This window comes from Pipistrellus kuhlii, unplaced genomic scaffold, assembly GCF_014108245.1.
Source record: "Pipistrellus kuhlii isolate mPipKuh1 unplaced genomic scaffold, mPipKuh1.p scaffold_m20_p_10, whole genome shotgun sequence".
NCBI classification, from domain to species: Eukaryota; Metazoa; Chordata; class Mammalia; order Chiroptera; family Vespertilionidae; genus Pipistrellus; species Pipistrellus kuhlii.
Genome location: NW_023425405.1, coordinates 18,605,964 through 18,626,337, shown reverse-complemented (window position 1 = coordinate 18,626,337; position 20,374 = coordinate 18,605,964). Strand labels below are relative to the sequence as shown.

The window sequence follows — 20,374 nt, the reverse complement described above, 5'->3', positions numbered from 1 at the left end:
AATGTCCATACTTCCCAAAGTAATTTATAGGTTCAATGCCCTCCCCATTAAAATACCAATGGCATATTTCACTGACCTAGAAAGAACTCTCCAAAAGTTCATTTGGAACAATAAAAGACCCCGAATAGCCACAGAAATCCTGAGAAAGAAGAGTAAAGTAGGAGGGATCTCAATATCAGACTTCAAGCTGTATTACAAAGCCACTGTTCTCAAAACAGCCTGATACTGGCATAAGAACAGACATACAGATCAATGGAATCGAATCGAGAACCCAGATATCAACCCAAATCACTATGCTCAATTAATATTTGACAAAGGAGGCACGAATATACAATGGAGTCAAGACAGTCTCTTCAATAAATGGTGTTGGGAAAATTGGACAGATACATGCAAAAGAATGAAACTAGATCACCAACTTACACCATACACAAAAATAAACTCAAAATGGATACAGGACTTAAACATAAGATGGGAAACCATAAAAATACTAGAAGCATCCACAGGCAGCAAAATCTCAGACATATGCCAAAAGAATTTCTTCACTGATACTGCCCCTGGGGCAATGGAAGCTAAAGAAAAATTAAAAAATGGGACTACATCAAAATAAAAAGCTTTTTTACAGCAAAAGAAACCATCAACAAAACAACAAGAAAGCCCACTGTGTGAGAGAACATTTTTGCAAATGTTACCATTGATAAAGGTTTAATCTCCAACATCTACAGACAGCTTATACAACTAAATAAAAGGAAAATGAATGATCCAATTAAAAAATGGGCAATGGACCTAAATAGAATATTTTCAAAAGAAGACAAATGAAGGCCAAAAGGCACATGAAAACATGCTCAAAGTAACTAATTATCTGAGAGATGCAAATCAAAACAACAATGCGGTACCTTCTCACACCTGTCAGAAAGGGCAACATCAACAAATCAACAAAGGACAAATGTTGGTGAGGTTGCAGAGAAAAAGGAACCCTCGTGCACTGCTGGTGGGAATGCAGACTGGTGCAACCACTGTGGAGAACAGTGTGGAGTTTCCTCAAAAAACTGAAAATGGAACTCCCATTTGACCCAGTAATCCCACTCCTAGGAATATATCCCAAGAAACTAGAAATACCAATCAGAAAGGATATATGCACCCCTATGTTCATAGCAGCACAATCTACAATGGCCAGAATTTGGAAACAGCCTAGGTGCCCGTCAGCAGATGATTGGATCAGGAAACTATGGTACATCTATCTACACAATGGAATACTATGCTGCCATAAAAAAGAATGAATTCTCATCATTTGCAGCAACCTGGATGGAATTGGAGGACATCATGCTGAGTGAAATAAGCCAGTCAATGAAAGAGAAACACCACATGACCTCACTCATTTATGGATAATAAAGAACATTATAAACTGATGAACCAAAAGATAGATATAGAGACAGTAAAGCAACAAGCAGACTGTCAAATTACAGTAGGTAGGGTAGGGAGATCTGGGGGAGATAATAGATCAACTGAAGGACTTGTATACATGCATATAAGTACAACCAATGGACACAAAACTCTGGGGAGGGAGGGTATGTATGGGATGGGGGGGGGGCTATGTTAAAATATGTACACAGATAATAACTTAATAAAAAAGTAATAATAATACTAATGACTATGTTCATTCCTAGAGATTGGGAATTTGTCATATTTTGTTTCTACATTTTTCTTCTTTTAATCTGCAAGTAACTTTGATTTACAGTGAAGTTTGGAAATAACCACAGCCACTACTGATCTCTGAGAAAGCAATTTGAAGTCACTTTTTATTGTAAATAGAACTTTGAAAACATTTTAAATTGTTTAAATGCAGGTATAGAAACAAAGAACCTTGAAAAAAGTTACTGTAATAAATACGGTCTGATTTTTCCTGGACAGAATTCTTCTTCACTAAATAAAAATTTGATTATAAAAGAACAAAGAATTATTTTAGTCTTTGTTTCCAGTATGGATGCTAAATCATGGTAGTGGCCTGCTTTGCAGGGGACAAAACTTTCTAACAATGACCATATAATTTTGTCAACTATAAAATAAAGATGTTGGCCTTGGCCATTGGCCTGAGGATTGAAGGGTCAAGGGCATGTACCTCAGTTGCAGGCTTGGTCAGGGTACGTATTAATCGGGTGAGGATAAACAACAACAACAAGATGTTGAACTAAATTATTTCTAGAGGTTTTTTCTAAACTTCAAACATGACAATTTTTTTTACTCTTTTTTCATTCTAAATTGCTTCTTTACTGTGAATTCCTATTGCATCAATATACTAAAAGAATTCTAAAATATCATGCAATTAATACGTTAATATACCATATAGAAGTTGTAACCTCCATATTATTTGAAGTCAAGCGGTGAATTTGGATCTCGACCTTCAGGAACATAAAACAGCTGATGAAGACAATAATATTTTTTTTATCTGCAGTAGCAAACTACTATCCAAAATGCCCTGGGCATTTCTCTTGAAGTAATGACTTTAGCAATTAACACTATAAAATGTTAATGGCAGGAGGCACCTCCTTTTACCTAATATCTCATAAGGTTAAATGTATATTGTTGAGAACTAAACATAGTTAACTTAATGTATTTTTCCAAAAATTTTGTTCAATTGCACTCCACCCCTTTGGTGATGCAAAATTGTCACTTCAATGAATCTCTAAAATGATTCATCTCTTCAACATTTACAGAGTTTCTCCTGTAAGCAAGGCATTATGTTTGACACTGTTAAGTAAATAATAATAATTAAGACATTTCTAGTGGGTGTGTCAACCTACTTGCTAGATAGGACGCTACCGGATTCATGAATTGTTTAACATAGCCAATTAGATCTTCAAATTTCCTCCCTTGTTTTTTTCTTTAATACTTCATACACAAGTTTCTAATAATTTCTAATAATTATCTACATTTGCCTTATAAGGCATGTTAAAAGTTCAAAAATGCTTAAATTCTTTTGTTCAGAATTATTTTATTTGGAAATCAACTGGAATAAATAATTATAATCTATTAAAAAAACATGATAACTCTGGCCTTTATGTGCAGTGGTTTGAGCACTGGCCCGCACACCGAAGGGTCCTAGTCAAGGGCATGTACCTGGGTTGCAAGTTCGATTTCTGCCCAGGTTGGGCCTTGTGCAGGAAGCAACCAATTGATGTCTCTCTCTCACATGGATGTTTCTCTCCCTCTTTCCCTTCCCTCTACTCTCTCTAAAAATCAATGGAAAAAATATCTTCAGGTGAGGATTAACAAAAAGCAAACAAAACTAAATTATGATATAATTTGGTTTTAAAAAAAGTTATTACTGGATATACCAAAAATAAATGTATTTTCTATCATTTCCACAAATAGTCCAAGTTCTGGAAATCCCATATAGCATATATGGGCATCAACTGCATTTATGCTATTAAATAACAGCACCCATTCATATTTGCCCTCAGTTGAACTTTATTAATGTAGATTCACTCTAAATTTTTCAGGCTATGGTACTATAAAGATTGACATTAAAAAAAAAAAAGACATTCCTACTGTTATATAAAAAGCCATAAATCATCAGCTTAACAATGCAAAGCCTGACAAAGGAAAACATGGGGATAGAGAAGAAATACTACTGAATCATAAAAATAATTATATAAAAAGGCTATGATTTCAAATTCGCAAATACATATGAAATTCTATTAAATCACTACAACATACTAGTATGCTGCATTAACAGTAACTTACCTCAAGCTGATGCAGTAGAGCTTTTCCTTTTTTATTTATTTCTACCATTAATGTAAATATAGCAACTTTAATATCTTGTTCCACTTGCTTTTGATTTTGATTTACTTCAATTATCCTGAAAATTAAACGAAAAGGGGGGAATATAAGGTAGGAAAATTGTTTTACAACATTTAAAATTGAATTTTTTAAGGTCTAAATTAGACTAAAATGTTTTCAGCACTTAAAAGCTCAGCTATTTCTAGGATGCTTCAGTTTAAATTGACTTTTTAAAAAATAATACAGCAGAAATACTATTTTTCTGAAAGACATAGTCATTTAATCCAACCTTAAAATCAAAATGCATAAAAAACATTTTAAGAAAATATGTTCTGGGAAGATTATGATAATACCCAGGAAAATCAATACTCAGCCTAAAAGGATGATAAAGAAAACCATGAATCTGGAAGAGTTCTATTTTATTCACTGCAATTAAGAAATAGGAAAGGGTAAATGTGTCACTTTTATTTAGTCATGTGAACTACTACAGTACTCATTATACCTGAAAACAAGAAGCAAAAATACAAGTTTGTTACTTTTAATAACACATTTGTCTTTAAATAAGCAGCTAAATAACTCTTTGTTTAATCAACACCAAATAAGATTTTTCATTTGATTAGAAAAAATGGAAATGCTGTTTCATAAAGATAGAGGACATAGCAATACACCAGAATATCTTTATTTTTAAAAAGCAGAAAAGGATGAGACACCCACTGAAATTGTAAGAGAAATAAAGCTTCTTTTCTTCTGTTTCTCCCATAGTTACCCTCCAAATCTCTTAAGACTAAAAAGACAGATTTTATTCTCTGTTGGAAAAATTTTAAGATAATTATTTCATATCAATATTGGCTCTATCCATTGAGCCAACCCGGTCTCAGCGATATTTTTTTTAAACCAAGTAAACCAAGGAATTCCTTGAAAAAATTTCCAAAATGCCCAATCCTAGTCATGTTCCAAAATTATAACAGTTTTTGATTGCTCTTATGGAAGATGAACCACAAAAGCCTTACAAAATAGTCTCTGAGAACAGCACTCAAATCCCCTATGAGGCCTCTCTTATCTAGGCTCTTTCTAATAAGCATTTCTTGATTTATTTAGGCAGACATGTTAAAAGAAAGCGAATATAGAATTTCAGAAAGATGCAAATTGAAACAACAATGCGGTACCATCTCACACCTGTCAGAATGGCTATCATCAACAAACGACAAGTATTGGCGGTTGCGGAGAAAAAGGAACCCTCGTGCACTGCTAGTGGGAATGCAGACTGGTGCAACCACTGTGGAGAACAGTGTGGAGTTTCCTCAAAAAACTGAAAGTGGAACTTCTATCTGACCCAGTAATCCCACTCCTAGGAATATATCCTAAGAAACTATAAACCAAACTATAATCAAAAGGAAATATGCACCCCTATGTTCATAGCAGCACAATTTACAATAGTTAAGTTTTGGAAACTGCCTACGTGCCTGTCAGCAGATGACTGGATCAGGAAACTATGGTACATCTATGTACACAATGGAATACTATGCTGCCATAAAAAAGAAGGAATTCTCATCATTTGCAGCAACCTGGATGGAACTGGAGAACATTATGCTGAGTGAAATAAGCCAGTCAATAAAAGAAAAACTCCACATGACCTCACTCATTTATGGATAACAAAGAACATTATAAACTGATGAACAAAAAGATAGATACAGAGACAGTAAAGCAACACACAGACTGTCAAATTACAGCAAGGAGGGTAGGGAGATATGGGAAAGAAAAGACTTATATGCATGCATATAAGTATAACAAATGGACACAAAACTCTGAGGGGGTAAGGACATGTATGGGAGTGTGTGTCTGGGGAGGGGCAATGGTAAGATCTGTACACATCTAATACCTTAATAAAAAAATGAAAGAAAAAAAGATTTCATAGGTGTTGTAAAGATTGCAAAATGTCAGTGTGTGCCCCAAATGGGATAAAAAAAAAAGGGAGCTAGACAAACTCCCTCTTCTCCACGAGGCCAGTGGTTTCCTTCACCAATCACTGAATTGTGAGATAGGAGCCTTGGACAGTTGGAAGACAAAAACATAATAAATAATATGCAGAAACTGTGTAAGTATTGTACCAGACGAGGAATAAAAGGTGTGTGAAACAGTGAAACAATCCCTGTCTTCTGGTCCTAATGTCTCCAATTCATTGCAGTTAAGATGACAGCCAAGAGGCGACATCTCAAAATTTAGCAATACTTAAAATAGCATTTATATATAATTCAGTGTTTCCCAAAGTGTGGTACGCGTACCCCCAGGGGTAAGGGAAGAGTTTGGGGGGCGGTATGCGTAGCACCGCAGTTTGGTGGGGATATGCACTGCACCATGCTTAGCTGCGCATAATTCTATGTTCTCATGAGTACAAGGGGTACTCAGTGTTACGAAAATTATAGAAGGGGTACACATATGTCAAAAGTTTGGGAAACACTGATGTATGTAATCAAGTGTTAAAATATTTTACACTGGCAAAAACAGTTGATTTTATCTTCAAAATCATGGTATTTCTTTAAAATTGAAAAATACTGATAATGATGAATTATTGATAACTTAAGTGAGCTGCTATAAATGTACCATCAAAATAGTTTTAAATTTCATGGCTGGCTGAAAAGATGCTTTCAAACCCAAACTTTTCAGAAACCCTAAATTTTGTGAAGTCTTATCAACTCTGAATTATTTGAGTAACAGCTTAATCTATTTCACGAGTTAAAGTGTGTATTCTTAAAGTGAGTATATTTAACACATTATAAACATGACTATTATACCATAAATGTAAATTTACCTGTTCTGGATCTGATTCCCTGTGAATTTGATGTACTTTGTTTTTTCCATCAATTTGGTGATCAGTGTATCTATGATCACTTTCTGATTCTGAAAAGCTTCTTCTATAAATTGGTATCTGAAGAAATAAGTAAATTATTATATGAATTAACCTGTATAAAATGAGGGAAAGCCCAAAAGCAAAGAAATAACAGAAAATTATTTAAGATTATAAGAATATAAAGGATATAAACCATCAGTTAAAATACAAAATATTGGTGGCCCCAAAAAATTGTATACACACACTTTGAATAATTACAAAGGCAGTGTTAATTAAAATACATTTCATTTTCAAAATTGAGCTATCAGCTGTAAAAGGGTGTATACATGGGTGGGGGGAGGGGTCACGCACCCTGTAGATCTCTGTAAGGAAGGTTTTCCTCTCCTGTGGAAATTATCCACTAGAAAGAGGGAGTCTAGCACCGGTTCAGTGGTTCATCATCGACCTGTGAACTAACAGGTCACGGTTCAATTCCTGTCAGGGCACATACCTGGGGTTTTGGGCTCAACTCCCAGTAGGGAACGTGCTGGAGGCAGCCAATCAATGATTCCCTCTCATCACTGATGTTTCTATCTCTCACTCCCTTTCCTTTCCTCTCTGAAATCAATACAAATTTGAAAAATAAAATAAGTAGAACAATATGTGGGGGCGATTCCTAGCTCAGGGTGATTTTGCTCCCAGGATCATGCATTTTTAGTTGTGACAACTGGGAGGATGCTACTGGAATCTAGTGATTAGAGGTCAAAGATACAGCCAAATACCACATAAAGCATCAGACAGCCCCCACAACAAAGAATTATCTATGGCCCAAAATGTCAATAGTGCCAAAGTTGAAATATCCTAAATAATAAAAGCCTCATGTGCCAAGTGTCTATTTAACCAATCAAAGCGTAATATGCTAATGATATGCTAAGGCTGCTCAACAGCTCACTATGATGTGCACTGCTGTATACTGACCACCACCGGAGGGAAGACAGTCGACCAGTTGGCCAGTCACTATGATGTGCATTGACCACCAGGGGGCAGACACTCAATGCAGGAGCTGCCCCCGGTTGTCAGTGCACTCCCACAGAGGGAGTGCCACTCAGCCAGAAGCCAGGCTCACAGCTGGTGAATTCAGTGGCAGTAGCCTCTCCTGCCTCTGCAGCAGTCAGACAGCTCCCCCCCTGGGGTCCCCCACACCCACCCAACCCCTCCTGGTGCACAAAATTTGTGCACCAGGCCTCCAAAATAGGCCAAACAAAACATTATCTGCAGACTGCCATTTGGCTGGGTGCCAGCAGCCTCTACTTTCATAAAACTGTATTACAAATCTATATATAGATTGAAAGATGTTGGTACCTATGCTCTTTATGTTCTAATAACTGGCAATCCCGACATGTCAGTTTGTCACATGTTTCACAGTAAAGTTTTAGCTGCTCCTTCTTATGAAAAGGACAAAATACTGGTCGCTGACTGGTTACACCAACCGCTTCTGGAGAAACAATGAGAGGCAAAAAAAGAAAATTAACATAACTGAATAATAAATAATTAGATTATTTAAATCTAAACCTACTGATATATAAAAAAACTACAATTTCATCAACAACATCACTACTTCTAGGTTTTATATATGTTAAAATGTTAAGTATTCTCAGCATTTCAGAAGGAAAATATAAATGAGCTCTTCACTTTCCAATGTGTAAATTTCAATTAATTCAGGAAAAAATGTGGTTAAAAATATGCTTTATAAAATTAAAAAGTCTTAATGGCCCAGGTTAAGTAAGTGTGAACCAATTTGATGTTTGCTATTCCAAGTATGATGGGGGGACATTTTTAAAAATGCAATTCAGAAAATATAATGAAGATGTGATAAAAAAAAGAAAGAAATAAAGAAAGAAAGAAAGAAAGAAAGAAAGAAAGAAAGAAAGAAAGAAAACAAGAAAATTCACTTTTGTAAAAATACTAACAGGAAGGATAACCATCAACACAAGTAAATATAAAGTTTTTACTATTATACAGTAAGTCATCCATTTAACTTTACAATAGTTAACCAGACTAAAAATAAAATTGGGCAATACTTACTATAACGTTAAATGGGAAAATTCAGAATACAAATATGATTAATTAAATAGTAAACACCACCAGTTATCTATTGTAATAATTAAAAGTAAAATTGAAACATTTCAGAAAGAATCTCACCTCCAGAGATAATCAATATTAATAACCTGGTATGTGTTCCTTTGGATGTTTTTCTATATATAACTATATATATTAGTGGGTATTTTGTTTTATAAAATTTTAAAAATACACTAGTGTCTTGTAAATGTTTTTCCCCTCCTTTACCTCTATGTTAGCTATCTTTCTGTGTTAGTAAATACACCTATGTACTAGAGGTCTGGTGCATGGATTTGTGTACACTGAAAGGAAATTAATTAGAAGATGGCTGGCAGGACTGGGTGAGATGGGCTGGACACACCCTGGAGCCAACCACCCGCTGTCCTTCCCTGGCTGGCTGCACCTAGGGCAGTGCCAGGGCTCAAAGGGTATCTGTGGAGTGAGCAGGGTCCCTCCAGCAGGTGGGTTCCTTCAGCCTGGCCTGCAGGGATTGGGCCGAAACCGGCAGCCTGACATCCCTTGAGGGGTCCCGCAGTGCAAGAGGGCACTCTGCAAAGTTGCTGTTGCTCGGCAACACCTGCATTGAGCATCTGCCCCCAGGTGGTCAGTGCACATCATAGCTAATGGTTGGACAGTGGCTGAGGCTTTTGTATATATAGACAGTATTCCATCAAAAGGATATACTACCTGGTAGTGGGCATTTAAATGTTTCTCATTTTTCAATATTGTGTGTTAGTGTTGAAACAAACAAATGCAATATATAAGTCATTGAATGTTTCCATAAGACAAATTCCTAATAACAGAATTGTTGGGCCAAATGATAATTTATATATACATAACTAAATGGTACTCAGAAAAACTATACCAATTTGTACTCCTATTCGGGTAGACTGGCTATTAGCTTACTAATAAGATAATAAGGTTTTCTCAGTATTTTTAATCTTTACCAATTTTACTAAAAAAAAAAAATTCCACAACCTTTAGGTACATTTCTTTTTAAAAAAATATATTTTATTGATTTTTTTATAGAGAGGAAGGGAGAGGGATAGAGAGTTAGAAACATCAATAAGAGAGAAACATTGACCAGCTGCCTCCTGCACACCCCCCACTGGGGATGTGCCTACAACCAAGGTACATGCTCTTGACCGGAATCAAACCTGGGACCCTTCAGTCCGCAGGCCAATGCTCTATCCACTGAGCCAAACTGATTAGGGGTAGGTGTATTTAGTTAATAATGAAGATGAACCCCTGACACATTCATTAACCATTTGCATTTCTTTTAAGAATTTGTTTATAACCTCTTACTTTTCTGTCCAATTCTCTTCACAACTTGTAAACACATTTAATATTTTTTGCCATGCACATGATAGTTCTTATAAATGTATCAAAACATGTCAGCATAAAAGGGGGGAAAATGGTGGGAGGAATAGAGAAAAAGAGATTAAAAGAACTAATTCATTACCTGGAGATACTTCCTCTTTCTGTCTCACAGTATGGTCTTTTGTGAACTTCACCCTTTGATGAGCTCTGATGCATGTCTTACAGAGCCATTCAACACACTCTACACAAAACCCATTTGCTTCTGCATTGTCCTCACAGCTTGTACACACCTAATAAAAGAAACATGTCACATCAATTTGAGAAAAATGAAAAGGTGGTCACAACACTAATCATATATAAATGATACAGCCATACTTGACTATCAGTTATGTTCGTAACAGGGTTTGTAAATTTAAACTGACATTATGCTTATTTATTTTGTTTTGTTAATCCTTACCAGCAGATATTTTTTCCACTGAATTTTAGAGTGGAAAGGAGAGGGTGAGACAGAGAGAGAAAAATATCAATTGGTTGCCTCCCATACACGCCATGACCTAGGGTCAGGATTGATCCTGCAACCAAGATACATGCCCTTGATCAGAATCAAACCCAGCACCCTTTAGTTTAAGGGCATACACTCTAACCACTAAGAAAACTGGCTAAGGCCTGACATGTTTTAAACTATAAACATATGAAATGAAAATATAAGAACAATGTCCTTAGTACCATACAGCAAATATTGTAGGCACTATGCAAGTGTTGAGGTTACAACAATCAGGAAAAGCAAGCACAGTACCTGCCCTTATGACACCAAGGCTCATAGATGAAATATGGGTTCAAATCCCAGTTCCCCCACTTACCAGCTGAGTACTCTTGGGCAGGTTATTTACAATAGAATGCTTATGTTTATTTATTTAAGATTCTTAAATTGATTTTGAGGGAGAGAGGAAGGAAAAAGGGGAGAGGAGGAGAAACATTGATGTGAGAGAAACATTGATTGTCACAACATGATGGACTTAAAGAGTACTAAGCTAAGTGAAATAAGTCAGAGAAAGACAAATACCACATGATATCACTTATGTGCGATATCCAAAAACAAAATAAACCAACAAATAAGATAGAACAAACCCACAGATAGAGAAAACAAAGTTATGGTTGCCAACTGGGTGAAAAAGATTAAAGGATTAAGAATTACAAATTGCCGTTTATAAAAATAGGCACCAGGATGTAAAGTACTACATAGAGACTATAGTCAATAATATTTTAATAACTACGTGTCAGATGGGTAACAGACTTAATAAGGTAACCATTTTGTAAGTTACATAAATGTCTAATCACTACGGTGAAACTAATGTCAACAATAAATTTAAAACTTTTTAATTTAAAAAGAATTAAAAATAAATTAGTTAACATTACAAAATGAATTAAAATAATTTCTGAGTATACCAAAACTGTCATATATATATATATAACCTATAATAATGTAAATATATATTTATACAGGTATTTTATTACATTGATATTTATTTTAATAAATATGAACGCATTACTAAATATATTAATATTTTTATATATTTGGAGAAAATAATTATGCCAATGTAGTTAAAAATCAATACTCCTGGTACTACAGAAGTGAGATAAAACTATATATATAAAAGCCTGTGACCTATATGACCAAACAACCAGAATGACAGGCATTGATACTCAAAGCAGGAACTGCCCCCTGGTGGTCAGTGCGCTCCCACAGCCAACCAACCTCCTGCAGGTCCCTCTTGTCCCTCTCTTCCTCCCCACCCCAGGGCCAGCAGGCCCCAATCACCTGATCGGGGCTGGGACCCAGACTGGGACAGGGAATCTGGGGTGGGTGACAGCAGCTGTGGCCCTTTTCTCAGGGGAGCCAAGGGCCAACTCCCTCCTTGGGGCCGGCAGCCAACCGCACATACTCCGTCCCTCCCCCAGTCAGCAGTCCCTGATCATCCCCACGCCCCACCCCTCACCCCCACCACCCGCCTGCCACGGTGGTGGTGTGGCAGCAAGGGAAGGAGGAGGAAGAGAGGTGGGAAACTGCATGGTAGTTGGGTGCCATGCATGGCAGCGTCAGCATCCCTGATCAGCCTACTGCCTGCCCACTGCAGTGGTAGTGTGGCACAAGGGAAGGAGGAGAGGGGGAGACAGGAACTGCGTGGTGGCAGGGCACCAACGATAGCGGCATCAGTCTCCTGCACCCCTTCTTTCAGTGGCCAGTGACCATCGCCTCCTCTCCTGACCCTGCTGGGGCCTTCGGGCTCCAATGGGCCCTGATTGTGGCCAGGCTTAGGGACCCCATACAAGAAATTTATACACTGGGCCTATAGTATAAAATTAAAAAAGTAAAAGCCTGGTTAGATGGCTGAGTTGGTTGGTACAGTTTTCTGTTGGTAAAGTTTCAGGTTCAATTCCTGGTCAGGGCATATATCTAAGTTGTGGGTTTGATCCAAGGCTGGGGTGCATATGAGAATCAACTAATTGATGTCTCCCACTCTCCCTTCTTCTCTTCATAAAGATCAATAAGAACATATCCTCAGGTGAGGATTTAATAAATAAAAAAAGTAAAACACTATAATTATAAATTAGATTTATATACACACACACTTCTGAGGTATTTTTTTTCTTTCTCTCTTTATTTTTTAAAGTAAAAAGTATATTAAATCATTCTCCTGAAAGACATAGTAAAATAACCCAATGGTGCTAAGCATCCTAGTACCTAACTTGTGGTCTCCAAATACCTTTCCAGATTAAAATAAACCAAGGATCCTAGAAGAAATGGCTGATTCCAGGTCTAGAACAGAAAATGAACAATATCTTGTCAAAAGAGAAAGCAAAAGAAAATGCAATGACTATGGTGATTGTGTCAAGAGGACTAGAGAATCAAAGTGAAACTCCTATTGTCAAATGGCACAATTTGAGCACCAATAAAAATAACCACAACACATTTTATGTTTTATAATGATAAACACCTACCTACCACTCATGAATCACCATAATAGAAAATAAGTTACTACTCTAAAAATGAGCAATGAGCCCAGCCAGTGTGGCTTAGCGGTTGAGTGTTAACCTATGAACTGGGAGAGGTCAGGGTTCTATTTCAGGTTAGGGCACATGCCTGGATTGTGGGCTGGATCCCCAGTAGTGGGTGTGCAGGAGGCAGCTGGTCAATGATTCTCTCTCATCATCGATGTTTCTCTCTTCTCTCCCTTCCTTCGTGAAATCAATAAAAATAAATATACTTCTTTTTTTTTGTTTTTAATTAGCAACTAGCTCTAACTGGTTTGGCTCAGTGGATAGAACATCTACCTAAGGACTGAAGGGTCCCAGGTTCAATTCCGGTCAAGGACATGGACCTTGGTTGCAGGCATGTCCCCATTAGGGGGTGTGCAGGAGGCAGCTGATCCATGTTTCTCTCTCATCGATGTTTCTAACTCTCTATCCCTTTCCCTTCCTCTCTGTAAAAAAAAAAAAAAAAAATCAAAAAAAATTTTTTTTTTAAAGTTAGCAACTGAAGGGAAAGAATCAATGTTTAAATTACCTTCCCAGCTTAACCAAAGAATAGAGGAAGAAAACTTTCCATGTTAAGATGAAGGGGAATGATAGAATGACAACGTAATCATTTCACAAAGCCCTAATGAAACATAGATTTGGCAGTGATCATTAATGGACATAAACATCAGAAAAGAGAAAGACAACCAAACATCATATGCTTGCCAACTGAAATACAAATGGACATATGAGAGAAAGTATTTTACACGCCCCCTCACCCCTCCACCCCTGCACCCAACGGGACCAGAATCTAATCTAGCCTCTACATTTTTATTTCCAGTTTATACAAAATACAAAAGAGAGAAAAGCACATTAAATGACTTTATGGAAATAGTCAGCAAAATTCAGAATAGGGCTAACTCTACTGAACTAACAATCCAGTTTATCCAACAAATATGTTAGAAAAGAGAAAAAAGAAAACCAGTGAGGCAAAGGGGAAATTTGAGATTACATTAAAGATATTTTTTAAATAAATCAACCAAATGCATTGTGTAAGCCTTATTGGATCTTTATATAAACAAGCTACTGTTTAAAAAAAGAAACTGCAACAAACAGAGATATTTGATCAGTATCTGAATGTTTGATAGTAATAAGGAATTACTATAAATTTTACATATAAATTAATATGGTGATTATGTTTTTTAAAAATTTATTTTTCCATAGTAATAAATACTGAAATATTTATGGATTACATTATATAAAATCTGGGATTAACTTCAATATAATCTAGAATGAATGTGTGTGTGGGGGGGTGTATGTGTGCAGGGTTATTTTACATAAAACAAGAGTTATGGACAATTGAGCTAATGGGTTCATGGGAGTCTGTTATGCTAAACTGTCAATTTTGGGGAATGCTTGAAATTATCCATCACAAAAGTTTTTCAATCTTTATGTCTAGCCATAAACTCTTCAGAGCTCCATTATGACCACAGAAGACATTTCTATCTTATAAATATATCACATTCAAAACCAGTTCTATACACCTCTGTCTACTTCCTCGCCCTCTTTATTTGTTGAAAGGAACCACCACCTTGGCAGTGGGCCTCTCTGATCTTCCACATTCAATCAGGTATTACCAAGTCCTGAGTGGACTATAACTTATCCCTTCCTTTCCTTATCACCACCATGCTAGTTCAGCTCTACCCTTCACCTACTGCTTCCTAACCAACTCATCCTAAGTCTTTATTCCCAAAATATCCTTACAAGCATCTTATTCTTTGAATCAAACTTAATATTCTTCCCACCTCCACTTACTTAACACTGAAGATGTCTATTGGACTCTATCTCTAGTTTAATTTATTATAACTTTTTTTAAAATATATTTTATTGATTTTTTACAGAGAGGAAGGGAGAGGGATAGAAAGCTAGAAACATCGATGAGAGAGAAACATCGATCAGCTGCCTCCTGCACACCCCCTAACGGGGATGAGCCCACAACCAACGTACATGCCCTTGACCAGAATCGAACCTGGGACCTTTCAGTCCGCAGACCGACTCACTATCCACTGAGCCAAACTGGTTTCGGCTATTATAACTTATATGTTACTATAATAAAAGCAGAATAAACAAACACTGAAAACTGATTATAAAAAGACCTTAAAATTATCTTTTAGATGTGAATTCCTTCAATTCTTACCTCTTATCATAATTTCATGTCTTATCATTTCTCCACCCTGATTGATTATTAATACTGCTTTGTTTTTTAATTTTCTGGGTTGATCAGTCACATGTATTACTAAGGTTCACCTAAACTGTAATTGATGTGTGATATGACTAACAAAATACATTTGAAAATATTATCCTATATAAAGCAAAGTGATAGACAACAGAAACAAAATCAGCAGTATTCAGAAGGAAACTTCCAATGGGGCCATTTGACACTGTAGCTCACATAATTATTATTCCGTTCCTTAAAGCAGATTTCACAACAATTAGAAAAGTTTACTCTCTGTTTGACCCTGATGAAAGTTCACATTAGGAAGAGTTATAGATATTTCTTAAACAAAAAGTTATTTTAGTTAGCAGTGGTCATATTCATTTAAAGTGACCCTAAGTTCCTATAGTTCCCAATGGGGGAGAAAAACAAAACAAAAAACAAAACACTGAAAATGAAAGCATAGAAACTTAGCTGTGTGATTATTGAAGTCCTAAATATTACTTTTTAGATTTTTACATTTTAGATTAACAATCATTTTTTTATACTCAGATTCAGTTCCTTCAGAGATATTCTGTTCCAATTGAAGAAACTGCCTAAAGAAACTATCAATGATTCATGATCCAAAAATAAGACTAATACTCTACACTTAAATTTAGCACTTACTGCAGAATTATAGTTCACCTCTGCTACAGTACATCCACTAGGAACCTGACATTTAGATATAAGAGGCCAATAGAAATGTTCTACATGTGGGTTTATGGAAGTAAGGAAAAATGAAAAACACCATTGGACCTCTAAATGTAATACCTTGGACAATGCCACCAAATGAGGCTTTCAAAAAAATACCATGTAGGAAAGAAGACTTTCTTAAAATGTAGAAACTGTATTTGATCAGATGTAAAATTTTCATATATATCATTAAAGAGCTTATAATTAAAAACAATTTTTAAAGGGGGGGGGCTTAAAATAGAAAAACTACGTAATTGTCAATACAGAGTAAAATTACCAAAAAAATGAAATTAAATAATGTCAAGTATAGAATAAAGGTTTTCTCTGCCAGGATAGGTAAGATAGAAGTGTCATAAGAGCTTCTAGTTGGCACTATTTTATTCCTTCAGATGAATTAGTCATTATTCTTCATACACATATATACCTTTAAAATAGTTTATCGACAAAACCAGTTTGGCTCAGTATCAGCCTGTGGACTGAAAGGTCCCCGGTTCGATTCTGGTCAAGGGCATGTACCTTGGTTGCGGGCACATTCCCAGTGGGGGGTGTGCAGGAGGCAGCTGATCAGCGTTTCTCTCTCATCCGATGTTTCTAACTCTCTCTCTCCCTCCGTTCCTCTCTGTAAAAATCAATAAAATATATATTTTTTAAATAGTTTATCATTTCATAGATATAATGCTCTAATGTTTGACACCTTTTATTTTCAAGTCCTCCAACATTTCTGGCTGCCTCATTAAGAGGAGGCAAAAGGTCCCCAGCTGGTGTAGCTTAGTGGTTGAGTGTCAACCTGTGAACCAGGAGGTCATGGCTCAATTCCCCATCAGAGCACATGCCCAAGTTGTGGGCATGATCCCAGTAGAGGGCGTGCAGGAGGCAGCCAATGAATGATTCTCTTTCATCACTGATGTTTCTTTCTCTCCCTCTCCTCTGAATCAATAAAAATATATTTAAAAATAAAAAAAGAGGAGGCACAAGGATTCAAGACTTAATACACTCACCTGATTAGATTTTTCTACTGTACTACTGGGAACCTCAGTAGTATCCTTCACAAAAAAATTATCTATGATGTGTCGCTCTGCACATTCTTGGCTGCAAACTGGACATCGAATGACTCCCACTGAAACAGATAAAAAATTGAGGTATAACTGACATAATATTATATTATTTTCAGGTGTGTAACATAATGACTTGATATATGTATGTACTGTAAAATAAATCACCAAAATAAGTTAACATCCATCACCATGCAGTGACAAAATTGTTTCCTTGTCGTAAGAACTTTTAAGAACCACCCTGCTAACTTTCAAATATGCAATACATTATATGATTAACTACAGTCACCATACTGTACATTATGTTCCCATGCCATTCACTTTATAAGCAGTAATCTGTACTGTATATAACTTTTCACCATTTCATTCACCCCCAACCCTTCCTCAGGCAAACACCAATTTGTTCTCTACACCCATGAGCTCACATTTTTAAGTTTTACTACAAATCTACTAAGCACTAAATCTCATCCAAACTGGGAATAGGTTCTTTTATAATGTTCATGCTCTTCAAATTCATACTTGCTGCTACTTAACACAAAGTAATTCAGTTTATGTACACATAAGGATTTTATATGTGTGTGTCTATACATATCACACATCTAGTCCCCGTAATTTTAATTGAGTTACTCCTCCAAATAAACATCCCTATGGACTACTCTTTTTTTTTTTTGTTTAGCAACTTCTCTAATGGTGGTTTTCAGATAGGAATATGCAGAAGCATGTGGGAGATTACTAAAAGAACAGAGAGCTTTGGTTTGCTTTGGACCTATAGCATCAGGATTTGTGAAAGTGGAGCACAGACATACTTGTTTTGTTTAAAACCTCTTTGGGAGATTAGGAGACATTATTCTATTTCCCTTTAATAAGTGCAAATAATGTTCCTTTAGGGGAGAAAAGGAATCATCTACACTAATAAAAGAGAAAGATGCAAATTGACCATAGCTTCACAATGTCCACCAGCCAATCAGGAATGTGTATGCAAATTAATCCAACAAAGATGGTGGGTTAATTTGTATGCACAGTCGCTGACCAACTGGGGCAGGGCGACACAAGCTTTCCACACAGCCCCAGCAGCTGTGAGCCTCTGGGCAGCATGGGAAGGCGAAAAGGCAGTTCCAGTCCGGATTGAAGGTGGTGCTGGTAGCCAGGGGAAGGAAGGCCTATTCTTGCATGAAACTTTGTGCATCAGGCCTCTAGTTTCTTATAGTGCTTTATAAGACAATACATAATTATGAATGAGTTAAAATATAAATTTGTAGTTAAATTTTTATATATCTAATATAAACTTGATGCTGTAATTTGTACCAAGGAGACTGCAATAAGATTCTCAGATAGTTTTGCAAAATAAAATGTGTAAGAATGAGCATAAAACAAACCAAAGGTCAATAATTTTATTTGACTATACAAGCAATAAACACATTTTTTAAAATTTTAAATCCATTTTACAACAACAAAAGTATGTTAAGTACCTTAGGAATAAATTTTAAAAATGTATAAGGCCATTGCAGAGAAAATGTCAAGCTCTATTTTAAAACCTTAAAATATATCTAAGTAATTTTAAAAAGTCCATGATGTTAAAGATGGCAAAATCTTCCCAAACATATCTACAGATTCAATTCAGTTTTAATAACAATCCAAACAGAATTTTCAATATAATTTTTCATTGAAATTAAGAACTACAACTAGTTAAAAGATTGCTATGAAGAAAATTAAAAAAAAAAAAAAAAACAGGCTCCAAATTGAGATCTACCTAAAACATATAATTAAAGTCTATAAATATGTGACAATGCATTCTGCACTATTCCTCCAGATAAATATGGCTAAAAAGGAATCTAGGTTTTCTTTTAGCTTTATATAATAAAGTGAGTGTTGCTAAAGCCACCATACCCAAAACACTAACAGGTGTAAAACCACAACAAAAATGCTCACAGAAGCATGCTTCCTTTATCCAAAGGACCAGGAAAAGCGCAGCCTAACAAAACAGAAAAAGTTTAGACAGTAACTGCTCTACTCCAGCTGAATGGGGGGGAAGGGTAGTGGTGGTGGTGGGGGGAAGAGATGTATAGGACTCTCTTTCACGGCCCGCGTAGAAAGAGTTCCAATTCAGGGTTCAGCTTCTGGAGAAGGGCCGCACACAAATGAAGAGACTTGAAGAAATTCAATTTGGCGATTTGGGGGGCCAGGCGGTAGTCCAACTCTAGTGGGAGAACTACTCCTGCTCTGGCCCTGCCATCCCCTTTTATTGAGGCTTTGGGGAAAACATCTTAAGCAACATAAACAGAAATTTACATGTAGCCCCTGGGCAGGAAATAACAGAAACTTACACAGGACAAATAAGGTAGATTCTGCTTCAGCTAACATAATCTCAACTAAAGGTTAGAGCAATTAAGGTTGTTGACCAGCCTTCCTGGCTTCCTGTCAACATCTCTTTTTCAGTGAAACTGATTTGGTTTTCAGCAGAGATGCACTCCCCTTTCCCACTATTCAGAGACTGATGGGATATCTAGACTTCCACCTTACCGAGACCGGTTTGGCTCAGTGGATAGAGCGTCAGTCTGTGGACTGAAAGGCCCCGGTTTCGATTCCTGTTAAGGGCATGTACCTTGGTTGCAGGCACATCCCCAATGGGGGGTGTGCAAGAGGCAGCTGATCGATGATTCTCTCTCATTGATGTTTCTAACTCTCTACCCCTCTCTCTTCTTCTCTGTAAAAAAAAAAAATCAATAAAATATATATATATTTTTTAAATAGACTTCCACCTTGGCCAAACAAAAACAAGGTGCCCCTAACTATTCCCTGGCAGGCATTATCAGAGAGCTCTGGTGAGAGCTGAAGCTTTGATCCCCATTAGGTTGTAATGAGGCCCCTTGCAGTCTCATTGGAGACCATATAAATGAATCTGACAGTTAATAGTAAATATATTTAGGTACTATCTAGAATTTAGAGTTGTAGGTATAGATAGTCTTTATTTAAATGTTTCAATTGCTTTGGTTGTCACATAGTTTATAGTCAAAGATCTAAGAAGTATGTTAGTGGGTCCTAGAGACCTGTTGTAAAGCAAGTTCTAAGAAAAAAAATGTTTAAAAGTATACTTTGCTTGAGATAACATATAGTTAGTTAAGTATAAAGCAATTGACAGTTTAAACAATAACAAAGTTCACAAAATGTTCAGTTTCTGTCCTTTGCTTTGAAGATTACATTGCTGATGCACAATTATGAGATATTTTGCAGAATCTTGGTTCCTCAACCTGTTTAGATTACCTGCACACAGTTCTAAGGCTCCAGGCTCCAGACAAGATGACACCAGAAGCTAAATTA

The 20,374-nt window shown here is 36.3% G+C and overlaps 1 protein-coding gene across 6 annotated transcripts in view; it reads right to left on the bottom strand.

Moving 5' to 3' along the window:
* Positions 1–20,374, bottom strand: part of TRIM24 (tripartite motif containing 24) — an 86,863-nt gene that overhangs the window by 39,408 nt on the left and 27,081 nt on the right. For 5 of the 6 annotated variants that reach the window (XM_036428131.2, XM_036428147.2, XM_036428139.2 and 2 more), the window contains exons 2-6: positions 17,003–17,121; positions 10,185–10,332; positions 7,967–8,099; positions 6,587–6,703; positions 3,742–3,856 (exon numbers count right to left, since the gene is read on the bottom strand). In XM_036428131.2, coding sequence (XP_036284024.1) covers positions 3,742–3,856; positions 6,587–6,703; positions 7,967–8,099; positions 10,185–10,332; positions 17,003–17,121 — 632 coding nt within the window. The remainder of the gene's footprint in view (positions 1–3,741; positions 3,857–6,586; positions 6,704–7,966; positions 8,100–10,184; positions 10,333–17,002; positions 17,122–20,374) is intronic. The other variant, XM_036428124.2, reaches the window with a different exon arrangement.